Source organism: Columba livia, chromosome 5 (genome assembly GCF_036013475.1).
Source record: "Columba livia isolate bColLiv1 breed racing homer chromosome 5, bColLiv1.pat.W.v2, whole genome shotgun sequence".
In the NCBI taxonomy this organism is placed as follows: Eukaryota; Metazoa; Chordata; class Aves; order Columbiformes; family Columbidae; genus Columba; species Columba livia.
The window spans coordinates 29,855,837-29,874,604 of record NC_088606.1 but is presented as its reverse complement, the minus strand read 5'-3'; the positions used below and the strand labels follow the sequence as shown (position 1 = coordinate 29,874,604).

Here is an 18,768-nt window from a genome sequence, read left to right as displayed (position 1 = left end):
GACACACACACGTGCAAACACACACACAAGTTAATTACAAAACTTTTCACGATTCATCATTTGATTTCAACTTACTTTATGGAGGTGTTCAATACTAGCGACAAGTGACTTGACTAACATTTCTTTACATTGCAGCATCAAGTGTATCCAAGTTTTCAGCTAGATATTTCGCTCACTACACCATGCGATTTGCCTTCTAACCATTTGCAAATTAGTCTCTGTGGTTTATACTAGTCAAATATCTCCACTTGCATGTGTAAGTAATTTTTATCTCTCAGGGTAAAGGCCCCCTGCAAAACATTTCTTCTACTTTGATTTTTCAGATGATTAAAAAAATTAAAACATCTGTTATTCATGAATTCCTGTCTTATTCTCCCAGCATGATTTTGGATTCTAATTTAAAATACACTCAACTGACATTTATCTTAGCTAGCTATGCCTTCCCTAAATTAAAATTTAACATTGCTGTTAATTATCATGTAAAAGAAATACAAATTATATATAACCATTCATTCTGAATAATAAAGTTTCAAATATTCACCCATTTTCTTTACACTTTGCAACAATTCTGTATATATCCTTCTACTCACAAATATCAATTTAGCAGTAAGGAACAGGAATAAAGGTTTAAACATTGTAATACTTCAGCATATCTTAGAAGCTGCTTTTACTTATCAGTATTCCTTTCTGTGCAAAAATTAGGACACTTGTTAGGTGAAGTACTTAAACTTCAGCTAAGTGCAAACGTGCAACATATGTTAAATCATATCTGACATCTTCAAAAACTAAACTTGCTTGACTTTTGGATTTCATTGATTTGGAATAGAGTGTCATGGTCTCACTTCAATGTCACCCCTTGTTTCTAATCCTCTCAGAAAAAAACACAAACTCAGAGAAAATAAAGCTTCCAGATCTCAAAAACACCCATATTCTGGGGTTTTTTTGTCTTACAAAAATAGTTCCAAACAAGCCAACTAATAATCAACACATTCCTGTTTTGAACGTGCATATTTATTATTATCACCACTATCTGAACGGTAACCTAGTTATGTTCTACTCCAGCTGAAGAAAAGTAATTAAGACCAGGTGTGAAGTTACAGATGCCTGGCACCATTGCTATGGCTACGCAAAGAGGAGCCAGTCAAACCACATCAAAACTCACTTCTCAAGATTAAAACAAGTTTATAATCCTTGCGAACTACTGTAGTACTGAAAAATGCAAGCTTATTAGCACAGACAACACAACTATATGTGAGAATCTAAAAAGATAATCTATGTAAGAATGAAGACTGCTGTTTGTACAACTGCTATGCACAATCACCCCTTTTTAAAACATTCTCAATGCATATACAGATCTTGACTCACCAGAATACTACATTAAAAGCCAAAAATAGCTTACCACGCCTTTAGATGAGTAAGTTTTTCATTTCTCTTACTATTTTACTAAACCACTCAATTTGACAGTCTATTCCAAACTACTCATATTTCAGAAAAGGGCATATTCTTAAAAAATACCTAAATATTTTCCATATTCTCATCTACTTCCCTTATTATTAGTTTCTGGGCTTTTTTGCTTTATACGAAGCAGGAAATAAAATAACATCGCAAACATCCTCTGGACAAACCTAAATTATTAAATCCTCAAATGAACAGCAATTAGCCCCTCAGTTACTTCAGAGACCAAGTTTTTTCTGGGTCTTTTCTAACATAAAATGAGTAGGAGGAAAAAAAACCATACGGGCCACAGAAGAAACAGAGGGCTTTTTAGGGATTTTGTTGGTGCTGCCTTCTGTGTTTGGTTGAATTTGTGCATGCATGTGTTGTGTGTGGTTTTTTTGTTTGCTTGCTTGTTTTTTCCTCCCCCCCCTTTTAATCTCCCACAGAATTACTGCAATCCTTACATTGGGAGATTTCAAAACTGGCTCACCTCTACTGTCTTGACAAGGTCCCAGCCTCCCAAATCCATGTATCTATTTATAAGTAAAACCTCCCAAGTCACTACAGAAGCCACTATACAATCTGCTGATCACTGGGTAAAGGAGGCAAAATGCTCATTTTAAATTTGAGGATGCTTTCCATTCCTGTTGTGATGCTGTGACTCCTATTTGATCTTTAAGACAGGCTCACAACGTTTAAAATAAGCCCCTGAACTTGTCACACTAATTCTTTGTGAAATTAATATCATCTGTTCTTAACAGACTGACATATGCTTTACACCAGGAGTCTAAATCATAAATTTATCAAGTTTTATTTGCATCAGCGGTGAATATTTATTAAAAGCTTCCCATTAATGCTATCCAAAATTTAGAAGCATATTTCTCAATACTAATGTTGCCAGTATGTAAGCATAATATGTTGTATATTTTAATTTATTTGCACATTTTATTATTTTAAAATGAGACCTATTCAAATAAGTTTAGAAACTGGTTGCAAGCTGTTTTTATAAAAAGAAAAGCCTGAAAAGCAACACGATGAAAGATGCATGATGATATAGCTACTAAAAATAAAGACAACTCTGCCTAACGAAAACAACACATCAATGGATATTTGCAAATTATAAAGTTAAATTACCTTGTCGAATACTTTTCATCTTTAAAAAAATCAAAGTATTTTTCTAACACAGAGTACAATATTATCCTCACAGTATAATGTATATGTTTAACTGAATTTGCAATTGTTAAATATCAGGTAAAAATTGAAGTGATAGTACAAGTTTCTTTGCAGGTGAAACTATGTGAAAAAAATAGAATTATTAAATACTTGCTTGGTCAATCCTAAACCAGCACTTCTTACCCTCAAGTGCTTGACACCACACATAATCAAGTCAAAAATCAAGCAGTAATATTTGTACAGACTGAAACTGCTTAAATCTCTATTTAGATATGTATGTTCATATATGCTGTTGTTGCCTGCTCTATGACAGGGACATCTTAATCTCGTTTTCCAGAAAGGTAATACATGGTATACCAAAACTAGCAGTTAACACCTGAGCAATTAGCTTACTGCTGTTTTTTTTGTCAATCTGTAGATTGACACCCCCACAATCTATAGATCTTAAAAAACAATCCAAAGTAATAATTCTCTGTATAATACATTGAATTGAGCATCGTACTACAGTTGATTCCGTTTCTGAAAGACTCGCAATATGGTGGAATGGAAGCCCCACATTTTTATGGCCAAAACTATAAAGTTTAATTACAGCATAACAATTTTCTCATCATATTTAACCAGGCACTTGAGTGAAAAAAGAAAACCACCAAACCAAAACACACACTGTCAGATGTATAAAAGATATATTCTCAGCTAATTAGCACCATGGTTTACTTTCCTCTCTGGAACTTCTCCTCCCCTCAAGAAAAAGAAAAGTGAGCTAAACAACACTTTCTTCTCTATACAAAAACAAAATTATCAACCACTGTCTCAGAACTGTAACATTTCAGAGTGTAGCATAAACCTTACATAGAGTTACATGGCTTGGTAACACTCATCAGCATAGGCCAGGGTGTCCCACTTGTCTGCAAAAAACTTAGCTTTTAAAACACAGCTGAACAAAAAAATTGAGCAAAATCTGCATTTTATGATAATGAAACATTTGGCCTTGTTACCAAAAGAGAGACCTAGAAGACACCACAAAGCTTGGTTTTTTTGCAACTTTGCACCATATGGTACAAACAAAAACTCTAAAAGCCACATAGCATTCGGGATAGACTTTCTGATCCAACAGCAAAATTTAAATTCTAATATTCAAGTTTAAAAGCTATGCAGAAACCACAATTAGCACATATGATGGTAGAGATATTCATATTACTACTCCTAGTGAATAAAGCCCAAAATACTCTGGTAAGCTGAAAACATATTAATACATTAAATAGCATGAAAATATAATCCTGAAATACAGTTTACTTGAAAATAGCGTGGACAATCTTTACGTGAAGTGGAGCACAATGTTTGTGCTACAGGAACCAGGCAATAAAAATCAGTCCCAATCAAATGCAAATTTAGCATCTATTTCTTCATAAAGGTTGATTTGTCCAATATAATTTTTCATGTAAAGTCTCTAAAAGAAACAACAGCTGTATGAGTTCTCCTTAACACATATGGACTAAGAAAAAAATACCCTAAGACAAACTGAGGGACCTGTAACTGAAGGGTCACATGCCCATAATACCTTAAAAAGGCTAAAAATCAACCTAAAGCATATAAATACTAAGCCTAAATACAGACTAAATGTATGTCCACAAGTGTTACCAAGTGGATCTTCGGCAGTAGGTTTTTCGATTGCACTCCACAGGTAAATTTTATACTGGTTTATCTTTAAGTTGTAAATAAAACAAAGATTAAAAGGAAGGCAGTAAAACTAAAGGTGAAGACAAACACTTTTGTAGAACAATAGTTTGGGAAAGCAACAACATCCCCCAGCAAAATTTATATTTTCCTGCTTCCTGGTAACAGGCATTTGTGGGGGCAGTGATGACAGAACAGGAGAACCAACATATTATCAAGATCAGTAATAACACAGATTCTTTCCACTTCTAGTATAGTTGACATTATGCCCAGTCTAATGGCTCAAAGATGATACAAAGGAGCCAAATCTGAATTCAGCTGAGTATTTTGAATAAATATGTTCTGAAGAGAGGAATTTACATAATGATATTCTAATCTCAAAGTTAACACAAGGAAAATAATTTATTTAAAACAAAAAACTTAAAGCTGAATACAAGATTTTAGACCTTTTAGATAATAGTTTTCCAATAACTTCCATTGTCTAAGATGACCCTGAAATTGAAATCAATACTTTGTAAAGAAATAGTGTCTTTGTACATTTGTGTATATAGACCAAGAAAATTTCAAAAAAGAGAACATTAAACCTGAGGAAAAGAAACAAATTAGTCTTGTAACTTAAATACCCAATTTTAACTTTCACTTTAAAATGCAAACTGTGTATCAAGTGTTAATACTCACCTTTTTCCCCCCTCAATCAATAACACCCTATTTGTAAAAGGTTTTGCTGACAGGTGGGGTCTGCAAATGGGGATTGAACAGTGAATAATTTCAGAACACACTGCTGTAAATAAAGTTGTTTAAGAAATACTTATGAAATTATGGTGAATTATGATAAGCCACAGAAACTCAAGCCATATTCTCATAAAACCATTTGGGAAGAACTGCAAATAAAATAATAATGTGGCAATCTGCAATTGCATTATACTTTATAGAGGGGACAGTAAATTACAGCGTGTGCTTTGTAAAAGAAAACTCCTGGTATATAAGAAGTAGCTGAATTTTTTGTACCTTCCTCTGCTCTTGCACCTTCATGATCAGTCATTCTAGAAGAGGGTGACCTAGATTGATTAATGATTCCTGAAGGGATGTGGGGTATCTCATCATCGCCCAGATCAGCTATCATGTCGTGAAGTTTTGTCCTGTTGACTCCTGTAAATTAATGTCAGCAGCAAAGATTCATTTGATTGCTACCGCTTGACTTGACTGAAGTCTAAAAATCCACTAAACTAATTAAACAAGAATATTAATGGTGGGACCTCCTTCAAAGAAATACATTGCTTTGCTTTTGTCTTTGTATATTAAAAAAACAGATCTTTTGGAAATTAAAAGAATGAGTTAATACATCAAATCTGAAAACTACAAGTAAACAGTTTTAATTCACTAAATCAAAGAATAATTCCTTTGTGTTCTGTAGATCTATGCTACAATTTCCTGTAGGAGAGAAAAAAAAAAAGCATCTTACAGCTCTACTGAAGCCAAGGCAAATATCAAAAGAACATTAATTATTAAAATACAAATGAATTAAACATTTGCTAATAACATAACACAACTTCAACTATACTAAACAATTTAACACTTAAAAACGGAGTGCAAATAAAAATTAAGCTTAAAAATGAGGGAAAAAGTACAGACAACTCATAACGGGGGGTGCAACAAACAATTAACTTTCCCTGCTTTTGAATGGTATTTAAACTGTATAAAGTGTTTATTAAACACAAGAATGAGAATTATTCCACCACTCTATGAAACTGCAGATGTATGTTATCCTTATTATACAAGCATGCCTCTAGAAACAAAGCATACTGAACTGTATTGTGCACTAAATTCATGATGCAGATGCTAGCAAATAAGAGTAGTATAATTTTTTTTAATTCATAAATTCATTCTTGCTTATAGCTTACACATCAAAAAGTCAAGCTTCAACCATAAAGTGAAATTTCAGTGACAGAATCCCTTTAAAGAAACCAGTCCACAATGATTCAAGACTTCTAATCAATAAAGGATTCCTTTCTTGGACTGCAGGTAGTTCTATTGTAGAACATTAAAAATCAAAAAAATCCACCACCCTGCTGCCAAAAATTATGCTTTTGAACTTCCTAAAATATAAAGTGTTTACTATCTTTAAAAGGACATATTAGAGCTTAAATAATTTTCAAATATGTCCACTTCTTAGTAAAGTAAGCATTAGGAAACAATTCTTATATTCTGAGGTGACATATACCACTTTTATTAAAAAGGAAATCAAACCTAAACCAAAGTCCTTATTCTCAAAAAAGTAAAAGGTACACACTATACTTTTTCTTAAACGGTTAAATGTCACTCCAGGCTCAGGTAGAAGTGAGTCTAGAAAACTGTGATCTCAGTTAATGAAGTGAGTGTAAAATAAAAGAAAATGAGGAATATCTCTTTTGCACCAACACTTTTTTTCTAATAGCCACTAAATGGACAGGATTTCATTTCAAAGGTACACTATTTAATTTTAGTCAGCAGGTGAGATCTCATAGTAAAAAGTTTTTCTTAAATGGCCAGGTGTCTAACACACAGACTACAAAGCCTGCTTTTGTCTTCATTCTAGTTGGCAGTCAGCCAGCCACCTCTGCTGACCAGCAGCTGATACATTCTTGAAGATACCATAGAGCAATCAAAAATTACACGATATCTGGTACCCTAAACTGTCTACTTTAATACACCCTTTGCTTTCCAGAAGAAAACCCATTTGTCTTTTCAATGTCAATAAGCATGAATTGTTCAACACGTGAATACAAAATGCCAAAAATGGCTTAGAAACTTACTCACATCCAAACTGGAAGCATCTTTTGGAGGTGCTTTCACACCAAACATACAGGCATAAGAAGTCTGTCTCAGAGCACACTCTGAAGTAACTAGATAAAGATCTCCTGCTCTGCTACTTTGAACCAGACGGTCATTTAGTACATCACTGATTAGAGGACTGTTGGCCTTGCCTTTTAGTGTTTTTCAGTACGTTTAGTCACTTCTTGTCTTTCAGACGTAACTTCAGAACAGCCTCAATCCATCACACAAAAGAGGGAAGCTTCATTCTGAAGTTCACAAAAGAGCAGCTGCTGTTCCCAAAAACCTCTCTGTATTTCATGCTGAAAAATATCAACATTCAAGACTATGCCACCACCACAGAAGACTCTGCAGATTTCTGCTTTCAAGTAAGTGTACCTTCACATTATTGTTGAAGTATATTAAATGTTACAAAGAGATTTTTAAGGATAAGAATGTGCTGTCTCTGCATAAGCAGCTACGTTCAAGGCATGAACTGGATGATATGTTTTATATTCAAGACTAGGATAAAAATAAAATCCAGTAAATAGGAACTTGTTATGAACAAAAGCAAAACACCTATAATCCCATCTCGGTGGATTCTCCTTCAGAGATCAAAAATGAAAAAGGTAATTGAACATTCAGTGCTGAAAAGTTGTAGTCTGAGAAGCCACAAGCAGATTTCTACTAGCTCCAAGATGTAATAGCCCAAGTCTGAACATAAGGATCCTCCTATATCACAGGTAATAGTAATGAAGATGGTAAAATCCAAATCTGTTTTCATGTCTATCAGCTCTTACCCTGTATTTCCAGAAATCAAGGCTAGCAAAGTGAATGGGACAAACACTTTCACAAATACAGAACAATTAGAGAAAAGAGCAGGAAAGCAAAAATGAGGAAAGTTTCAACAAAACTAACAGAAAAAAAAAATCAATAAAAGTATCTCCATTTTAGCAGTGATACACACATACAATTAAAGATGTGAAAACTAATTTTAAAAATTACTGAGAACACAATAAGCTGACCTGACAGTATTGTGTCCTGAAAACATGACAGACTGTGTGAAAAAGTCATCCCTTGATTCACCTGCCAAAACTGATCTTATCAAACTTGGGCAAGAAACTGGCCTTGAATTCAGCATACTACTGTAAAAGGTAAGCCTGGTTTTGTAGAAATCAAACCTCCTTATTTATTTATCACAATGAAGTCCAGAAGAGGTTGTAGGTGATTTCTGGTGGTGTTGTCTGTTGAGTTGGTTTGTTTGTTTCTAAAAGATCCTTTCATAAGGAAGTAGTATTTCCACATAACATGTTAACTATCATGACAGGGAGGAAAAAAAAAAACCACACACAACACAATAAAGAAGTACTACATTATGAAAACATACATGGGACAGAAGATGACCTAAATTAAGGTGTTTCACCAAAAAGAAAACACATGAATGCAGACTACAGAAGTACTAGTAGTAGAATACCTACTTCTGTTCACTTACTTATCTGTACATTTGGAATGAACGTCATCATACCTGGGCAGAGCTATGAAGACCCTGTTATGAAGACAAGAGTCTAAACACAGACTATGGCAGCTACCAGATGCATATTCACCAAAAGAACCTGTTAGAATATCTGTCCTATTATGCTGTCCTCCAAGTGTTGCAAGAGCAAGAGGTGACAGGTGATGCATGTTTATTTGAACTTTATCTGCATGGCAGTATATATCATCACAAATTCTGATATTGCTCAAAAATTCTGATAAAAGTCTGACAATACACTGCAGAGCAAAGTAAGAGATGAATATTCAGAATGAAGTTCACGGATGATCTGACACGAGAAGCAGGAATAAAGAAGGCCTTCCACATCACAGGGTGTTTCAAAATGATGGACAAAATCTCAAAGCAGTATACAGGCTGCTTCAAAAAGATGGACCCAATCTGAAATCACTGTGCAATCATGAAGACCCATGAATGAAACTGTTACCGCTGGAAACGGCAGGACACAGAGTTTCAAATTATTATCGCTTCCATAATTCATTAAACAGTTTGTGAACTTTTATGTAATTGTAACATGTTGCCATCGTGAGATATACTCCTTTGAAACTGGGTCCATCTTTTTGAAACACACCTCAGAATGTTAGAAAGGTTGAGAAAAAGGTCTATGAATCAAATAAACAGAATTTAAATGAGCCTGCCTGGCCTTAAGTGCATACCTTTACTGTGTGTGTGTGTGGGGGGGTATCTTATTCAAGTAGCTCAGTGATTTAGAGGCAAATTTTAATCAGAAACTATGATCATGAACAAGATACAAGAGCAGAACTCCACAAACCACCCCGTGAGACTATCTATACAAGCTCAGGGTTTCCCAAAGGAGAATTTAAACTTAGAATCCAAAACACTAAACAGTGACTTATGTGATCTCACAGCATTGTGGAACACAGTTGTCTCCTGAATATTCTATAAGCAGGCTTCAAAATTACTTTAGCTGAAGAAAACACTCCTTTAAGTTTTGATAGTGGAAAACACATTGCTGAAAAACTATATACGTCCAATAATAATAATCACTCAACATGTCACTCCATTCATGGTACAGAATTTAATGTTATACTGTTTGCAGCAAATGCACAGAAGTGGACAGGAGGGCAAGTCTTCATAATAATGTTGCAAAGTTCTAAATTTTGCAACAGGACATTGCAGAAAAAATAATTACTATTTATTTTAAATGATGGCCACAACCAATTAAATCCACAACATAGATCATAAAAATGCCAATTTTTGACACAGTAGTTATTTTTGGTGGGTGAAATTGCTCTGCTCTTCTGGAAATTTTAAAATTTATAGATGGAAAACCAAAAAGATGATAGAAATTGATTGCATAGCAGCCAAAGAAGCAACAAGTGCAGGAAAGAGAAATTCTTTCTAGACAAGCCAAAATAACGCCACTAAAACAAATTTGGAGGCCTGAGAAAAGTTTTCCATACAATTTATAATCCTAGAACAACACCACTTGTCCCTGTTCTACAGCTGCTTAGCTTGCACAAGCCAGAAGTAGAAACTAAGTGGTGTGGTAGGCATGAAAAGATTGGAGTCAAAATAAAAGTATGGTTTTAAGAACTTTCTGTGTGCAAAGACCTACAGGCATAACTTCTGAGAGAAACATAAAAACCCCCTACATACTTCCTTTTTTCCCCAGAATTCAAAACATTTGCTGTTAGTTTTCAGCCACTGTACTTCCAAAAGGCTAAAATGTGAAGTTTTATTTGAAATGTTCTTATTAAGGTAGGCCATTTTATTACTACAAACTAAATTTAAACTTTCTAACCCTACAATACTTAATGTGAATTTGGTGTCAACTGCTGATTTACATGTTAAATGAGAATACCCATTAGCATCCAGATTACTACTGTAGGCTCTAATCAAGCCAAAGACTCTGTAAAAATTTTTACTTCAAAGCTTTAATATTTTATGTATGCATGTGTACGTGCAAGTCATGCAAAACTGCTGAAAAAATAATCAACATGCATTAACTGAATTTTAATTTGTTAGGTGTTATGAAGTAAATTCAAAAGTTAATAATTACAGAGTTCTTTATGACACATTATATTTTAATTACTACTTAATTTAGTTAGTACATACTCTCACAATTTTTCAAATTGGGGGGAAAAATATTCCTTAATAAACATTGCCAGAAACTGCTATATTATACTTTCAAAATAAAAACACTGCAAACAAGGAACCTTCTCTAGAGTGACAGTGATTTTATAACATTTTGTCCACTAAGAGCTTTGTATAGTTGATGACATAAGCTAGAAAAGCATTTTTACCAGGTACTTCAATATTGAAGTTTGATTTAACTTACATAGTTCAAATAGGTCAACTTGTCTAAAAACTCTTACAGAGTAAAGAGGAGTCACCCAAAAAGTGGTAACTGCACAGAAAAGTGGAGGGTACCATAAAATAAAGATGATATCCTAAACAAAGCCACAAAAATTTCATATTTACATTACAGGCATTTTTAAAATTCTCATTGCCTTAGACTGGAAAAATAATTACAAACCCATAAATAGCTACTATAGACTGATTCAGGCTCATGTTAAAAAATGAAAAGCACCACCCCCCCCAACAGTACCATAGCATTAAACTTCAAGAAGTAGATTAAGTCTTTCAGAAAACTTCTCAGAGTAGGAATATCCTCAAAATGCAAGTTGTTCATTATTTTTACACTCACATTTTGAAGCATTTAGCTCTCATTCCCCTTTTAACCTTAAATATTTTTATGTTTTCAAAATGTATACACCTATATGGCTGTCAAAGCTTTTGACATATTCACATTCAGCAGGTAGAAAGTTAAAGTTGGTTGCCCCCTTCAGAGAAAATGATGTTTAATGAAAAAAAACAAAAAACAAAAAAACAAACATAAACAGGAAAACAGAACTTGTGAGAAAAAAATATCTTCTACATAGATAGGCAAAAAAGCGTTGCATTACAAGATTCAGAATCTGCACTTACTCTTTACCCCTTTCTTCCCCTTTCGTTCCTTCTTGTACTGTTCCTTCAGTTTACTTATTAGTCCCTGGTCTACATCCCAAACCTCAGCAGTTGGGGACAGGTCATCTTTGTCTACATGCAGCATATTATTAAAAGAAAAAAAAATCAGCAATTGGCAATGCAAGCTGTTGATGTTTTACTATCATAGCTGTATAAGAGCGTTAATAAAAGTTCTTAATAAATCTTTACTTTAAAGGTGCAGTTTCAGTTTGAGTTCACAAAATACTAAGTCTCATTTCATACAGTTTTTCAAGGCACTGTATAATATTAGTTACATATTCAAAAATTTTTTGTTAATTTGTTACTAAGGAGCAAACAACATAAGCTTCATAAGTAACTGTTCATGTTAGATACTTCAAAATACACAAAAATTCATGTGTGTTCAGAAACGACTACTGCATCTTTAGAAAGACAGCGTTAAGAAATTATTCAGCCAGTGTCGAATAAGCAAATAAAAGTATTCATGCTATATCTCTCACGAAAATGCAAGCTGAGTACATCAGTGCCAGTCTGTTCACGAAGACAATCATGCATCCTCTCGCACACATTCTACATGCACAAGAAAGAAACCTCAGTCCTACATATAACCAGAGGAAAAAAGTCTATAAATACAACTTTTTACATAAAGATGAAGAAAAGAAATTCACATAGGTGAATAACATCCCACTGCATTCCAGTAACTAAGTTATAATTAGCAAAAAACCAACTTCCACAGTAATTTCAGAAGACACATCTTCTGTTTGAAAAATATTGCTAAGTTAATTATTGTCCAAGAAAAGTTAAGTCGCTCACTTTTCTACACTACCCATCCCAAAGATTTCTGGAAACACAGAATTAGTAAAAGGATAAACTTGTTTCTAAGTTAAGGAAAATGTAACCTTTGCAGAAGGCACTTTTGCTACAGGCAAGTAGGCAGCAACCAAACTTGGTTTGTGTGCCAGCTAAGCTTATGCTTACAGATTCTTTAGGCATAAAATAATAAAACCAAGTTCCTCAGTTCCCAACTTCCAATTATATGATAGTGTTTCCATAAAGCAGCAATTTTTGAAGTTATAACCGTTACAGTCATAAAAGTACACAAGAGAAGCCATACACAACAGAAAGAAAGAAACATGCATTTAGGATGCAAAACTGTAGGAGTTATTCCAAGTACATGTTTCATAACAAAACATGACAACAAATGAGAAGATACCCTAGGATACTGACACATCTACCATTATTCAAATAAGGCTGATCAATGAGACAGAGAAACGATCTTGATCAAAGAGGTGGAATATAGAAACAGCAAGGCTGCAGCAGGCATGAAACGGACAGCATCACAGTGAAGTCCCTGAGCTGTCCACCAAGAACTGAGAGAGGGGAATGGGACAATGACGTCCTACGCCAAACTGCAGCTACAGCTACCCAACTGTAAATACAGGCACCTCAATCTTTGACTGCAGGGCCAGAATATTTACAAAGAAGAACACTGATTAAGTCTGGAAATACAAAAGGCACAGAAAGATAAGTCAGAGGATATGCCCAACCAAAAGAGGAAGGTAATCACAGAAAACAACAAAAAATCCCCTAAAACTCAATGAAAGGAAATTCAGTTAAGAACAAATTAAAATTAAAAAAATACATCCAAAGTACCATTAAGAAGAAGAAATAATCAGCTAGATTCAGCATTGCAGAGAAGGATTCAGGAATGAAACTGAACCAGAAGCTGACTATACTTAACAGCAATGTAATGCTGTTGTAAAAAACAAAACCAAACAAAAAACAAAAGCCACAAGAAAACTGTCATGCTGGTATGTTTTTAAAGGTACAGTGTATTAAACCAGAAGTAGTCCACCTAATTCAGTGATGGTGATGACAAAAATCAAAGTAACACATCCAGTCTGTATTCTACACTAGAAGTTTAGAAAATGCCTGTAGATTGCAAAATAAACAGGGCATTAAATATCCAGACAAAGAATTCGAGGGACCCAGCTCATTCAGTCAACAGAAAACAGGAAAAACGTAAGCCTGCAAATATAAATACTCAATACTATCAGCTACTGAAACGTCATAAATAGAAAACTAGATAAAACACTAACTCTAATTAACTGGAGAGGGTGTGAGATGAATTTCAATGAAGAATTTCTAGGAAAAAGCGGCAGTGTTTCTCACAGGCATGCCTAGATATACTTGACTATTTCAGAAGAGAGCCACGTAACTAGGAGACCTCCGTAATTCCCCACTAGCAGTGGAACTTCCTCCAATTTCCTGCAGCCCTTATCACCCACACTGAACTGACAGTGGACAGTGCAGAGGATCAAGGATGTTCATTAGTCAATACCATTTAGTGGAGAAAGGATCTATTCATCTATTTATTTATTAGATTTAAAAGATGACTTGAGAGACTTTCAGTTCCAGTCACATTCTGCCACCTGGAATCCTGGGCACAGTCAGTCATTCTCTGACTCATGGTCCATCTGTAAACAGAACTTTTGCGTTTCATGGGGAAGAGAAATATGGTGATGAACGTGTGGTTAGTCATTGAAATCATAAGCAGAATAAAAAGGTAACGTAACATAACAATATGTATTTATTCCTGTTTGCTTATGCAAACAGAAGCTCTATATGCATCTTTTTCTTGATGATACTATATCACAAGGCATTTATAAAGTTTTTAATCTAAAAATGTACATTCATTTTTTAATGTCCTGCATTACTTCACTTTTTTATTTAACACTGAATTTGCAATATGTTTTACTGAGCATGATAGGACACTTTAAATCACAATGTATGAAAATAATTTAGGAGTCAAAGTATATTAAATGAGGCACTTAGAAAAAGAATGTGTTCATGAAAAACTGTATTATAGCGGGGAAAAAAAGCAAACCAAACTTCCACACTCAGTAGCTGGTTTGCAGAAATCTCCAATAGCAAAAACCTAACTATCAAATTTGGTGATAAAATATTTTAGTGTACACGAAGTTAGAGCTACAGGTAATATGGAAAGTAATAATAAGGCAAGACTATGCAATAGGTATAGAGCCTAAACATCAGAAGTCTGGCTTCCAGATACTAAATAAAAGCATTATAAAGAAATACACATGTAAACGTTTACATATTTTCAGAGCGCCTAAATATTTGTAAGAGTAAGAAGTGATAGAAGTATGTCAGTGACAGGAAAATTAAAACAGGAAGGAGAAAAAAAAAAGCTTGAGAAGAAAACAGAACAGACCAACTATTTACATTATAAAGAAAAAGATGAACTATATCTGAAATACTAAAGTTAATGGTTGATGCAATTGTTTAGAAAGTAATGGCAAGTATTCATTCAAATGAAGCTCCTTCTCAAAAATTAATAAATGGATGGATGGACCTGGAGACTTCAAGCAGTAACAGTTTCACATAGCTCAAAATAATGTGGCAGGCTAGAATAAATTGGTTTAGGCAACGCATTATTTTATTTTAGAAGTCATTTAAATAGGACAATATTTGAAATGTTATTTTTGATAGGTAATAAAGAAGTATTGTCTTTAAATAGTTCAGATTTACACACTGATCTTAAAAAATTCAGACACTTAACCCCAAGCCCTGATAGACTGTATCCTTAAACAGCCATGTAAGGAAAGAACAGCTGCCCTAAAATCAGTGACATGCTATGAAAAGAGCATTGCTACTACGGCTGGAAACATCTTCTGACTCATTTACATAGTTAGTACAAAACACACAACAAACTTATGGATACTGTGTTCATATGGCTAAACTTAGAACACACAGTTTTTAAGATGAAAGGAGGTTTATGTTTATTTCCTCCACCCCACTTCCTTGCCTCAGACATGAGTGTTTTGCTAATAATGGAATTAGTGCAGTTAAACCGGTTGTCACAAAAAAGCTGTCACAAGTCTGTACAAACTCCTAAAATATTCTGCCTAACTTCTGCTGTGGGTTCAAAAAAGACATTCAAACTACCCTCTGAAAAGTGTGGTGGGTCAACAGGATTTTCAAAATAGATTTTAAAATTTTATTTCACTTTTAAGTTTGGGATAGCATTCGAACTGCTCAAAAGTAAGTTCAAAAAAATTTAACTTGCAAAGTCAGCATTACAAATAGATCAGAATCCCTCCATTCAGGGTAACTACTTGAGAAGACAACAGAGATGTCACACAATGAAAAGTAATTTTGGAAATCAAGGACTTGGAATTTCAAGGTACAATTTAGCTCCGTAAGTTTCAGCTGTCTGCTCTGAAAAATGGATACATCTTTGACTGCGTGAATTATAGCGTCAAGCTGTCTTTCCTTCTGTATACAATAGTGGTAAGACTGATGGAAGAACCAGAAGTTTCTGCACCACTGTACGTCTGAAGGGATGTTGCAAACTGAAAGTCAAAACCTTGGCTTCAGGGCCTATGAGATATCTTACACCAAGAGATTTGCCTGTTTGGCTAAACAAAAAGATGATCAAGAAATTAATCAAATAACATCACCTTCAAAGAGGTAACTACGGCTTCAAAGAGGTAACAACACCAAGCAACTAAAATGCTTCTAAAAAAAAAAAAACCCAGAGGTATTTATTATCAAAACCAAAGGTAACAGCTTGTCTGGCTTCATCTTCCAACTAGAAAAAAGACTGAGTTTAAAAAATAAAGGTGATTAACCCTTTGATACTAATTTCCAGGAAGCAATGCTTTCTAATCTTTGGTACCTTCAAAATCAAGACTGGATGATTTTCCTGGAAGTTTCGGTATTTTGATTTCTAGAGATCTTTATATTCTCTTTGCTCACCAGGGTATTAGTATCTAAGTATGAAAAATTCATTGTCTCAATGACATAAAATGGTTGAACAAGATGATCTAGTGACACTTTTTGGCCTTACAACAAAAGACTTACAGTATGCAACCACAGAATTGCTTGTATCACAATTCAGAAACTATGATGGTCAACCTCCCGCTTCAAGGTAGATGTGAATTACTTAGTTCGCTATTCTCTTTCCTACTCACATTCTCTCCCACTTTCTACTTCTTCTTTTGAAACATGCAGGCTCTGGAAGTTTCTGACAGGATATTTTGTTTCACAAACTAATAGCCTCCTTAATTTTATTATCTACTCTAAAATTAAAATAAATAAATAAATAAGCAGTCAGACCAGTAGAAAACTATTCTTGTGATTCTACTAATGCAAGCCACATTAGCAATGACATCTAAAAATTTCAGTCAGAAAAACTAAATATACTAATTGCCTACTTTTACAAGCACACCAAAGAAATTCATTCAACTTACGCACAAAAAATTTAAAGATCCTGATCAGAAACAAATAGGGGGAAAAAATATCTAGACTTGAAAGCAAATTGAATTTAGGTATAACAACATTCAGAATCCTAGCCTTTCTTATTCAAGAAAGAAAATATTACCATTTTCTAGTTTTGCAATCAAAAACAATACCTGAAACAAATGTAACTATGTTTGCATTTGTGGCAACCACAACAGCATATACACATGAAACTTTCACTATACACTATTATCTAAACATCGGCATTTGATCATCACAATCATCCACACTTTCACACTGTCTTAGTAAGTATGACAATTCTTAGGTACCATCCCGAATAAATATTCCTATATTTCTAGATGTTTTTGTTAGCATCTTACCCCACTCTGTTCCATCTCCTGAACTTCGAGCTTCTCCAGCTCCCTCACCATCTTCAGCTGTCACTAAAAAATCAAATTCTTTCAAAGCTTCTTCAGTATCGGGGTCATCTGTAAGGTCAGCAGCTAAACCTTCATTACCAATCTGCAAGCAGATAAACATTTTTCTGCATTTGAATCACAAACAGATTTTCTACTCAAATATTTAAGTTAAAAGTGATATAGATCACTCTCACTGAGTACTTGGTTGCAGGGGAAAACATTTTTCAACATGAAATGCAGAAAAAGACAGATACAGTCAGATTTAGAGCTGCGTATAAAAAAAACAGAACAGAAAGCAGTGCAGTCTAGTGATCAACAGGAAATAAAAGAATACTGACACTGGGTTTAGCAACAGAAACAATCCCATACATCCCAGTCTTCATTTTTTATTTAAAACATATCATCTGGAAAATTTTGTTGTTTTTCTTGTAACATCAATAGCTCTGCAGTGCAGGTTTACAAACAAACTGTGTTTTCTGCTGGTCCAGAAGCCTTTTTTTCCTTTTTGCTTTTCAGTTCTGCTTCAGTATAAGCATAAGCTTAGAAAAGAGGGTGTTCTCAGAAAAGTGTCCTTTTACTAGTTCTACCACACCTTCACTTTAAATAAAACAAACAACCCCCCAATAAAGACATGAGTGGAAAGTCTTCTTTCATTCTGCAGGTGAAGAAAACTTCCACATGGGGGTTATGTTTCTATGACTTGCACATTATTATTTTACTTTTGCAGAAAGAGACAATTTTACAAACAGAAGGTCACTGGAGACAAGCCTCTACCAGGCTCTTAACATATTTAGTAAAAAGCTGCATAAAAGAGATCAACTAAACCAAGAAATTTATCAGTAACGCACCTGCTTAGAATCCGTTCAGATGACAAAGGTACAACAACAAACATTTTAACATGACACATTTATAATCATCTGAAACAAGATTTCTTTTTAAAGAGGATTTCATAGATATATGAAAAAAAGAAATTACTTTGTGTTTCTTATTTATCCGGTGCTTTTCTTTTCCTTCTGCAATATCTTCTATCATGTCGCTCTCTTCTTCTTCATCACTATCATCTGCATTTTCTAAGAAGTTAAATGTTTCAAGAACATCACCAGAATTCCTACATAAAGACATTAACAGAGAATCCGTTTTACTTCCTGAAGAGATTTTCAGAAGATTAATCAGATCAAATGCAACTGCTACCTAACAGCTTAAGAGCCTTAAGACTAGCAAAACAAGAAAAGGTTGTATGGAGAACTTTCTACAGCTGCCTAATTCCTTAATATAAAAGCAACACTCAACAGGATCTTTCCTTAAAATAACAACTCTGAAGTGGTGATACGACAGAAATTCAACTTCAACACTCTATATACTTTCCTGTATATGATATATATGTATAATATACATATACGTATGTAATATAGATATATAGGTCCCTACATCTCACTGATTTAAGTTAATTTCATAATCATTTACAGTCACCTACACTCACAGATGCACAGATGT

The 18,768-nt window shown here is 34.2% G+C and overlaps 1 protein-coding gene across 6 annotated transcripts in view; it reads right to left on the bottom strand.

The window, feature by feature from the left end:
• The window catches only part of STRN3 (striatin 3), a 63,008-nt gene that overhangs the window by 17,017 nt on the left and 27,223 nt on the right, over window positions 1–18,768 (bottom strand). For 2 of the 6 annotated variants that reach the window (XM_065064130.1, XM_065064131.1), the window contains exons 6-9: window positions 18,250–18,382; window positions 17,236–17,377; window positions 11,576–11,686; window positions 5,293–5,433 (exon numbers count right to left, since the gene is read on the bottom strand). In XM_065064130.1, the coding sequence (XP_064920202.1) occupies window positions 5,293–5,433; window positions 11,576–11,686; window positions 17,236–17,377; window positions 18,250–18,382 (527 nt within the window). The remainder of the gene's footprint in view (window positions 1–5,292; window positions 5,434–11,575; window positions 11,687–17,235; window positions 17,378–18,249; window positions 18,383–18,768) is intronic. The other 4 variants (XM_065064132.1, XM_065064133.1, XM_065064134.1 and 1 more) reach the window with 3 other exon arrangements.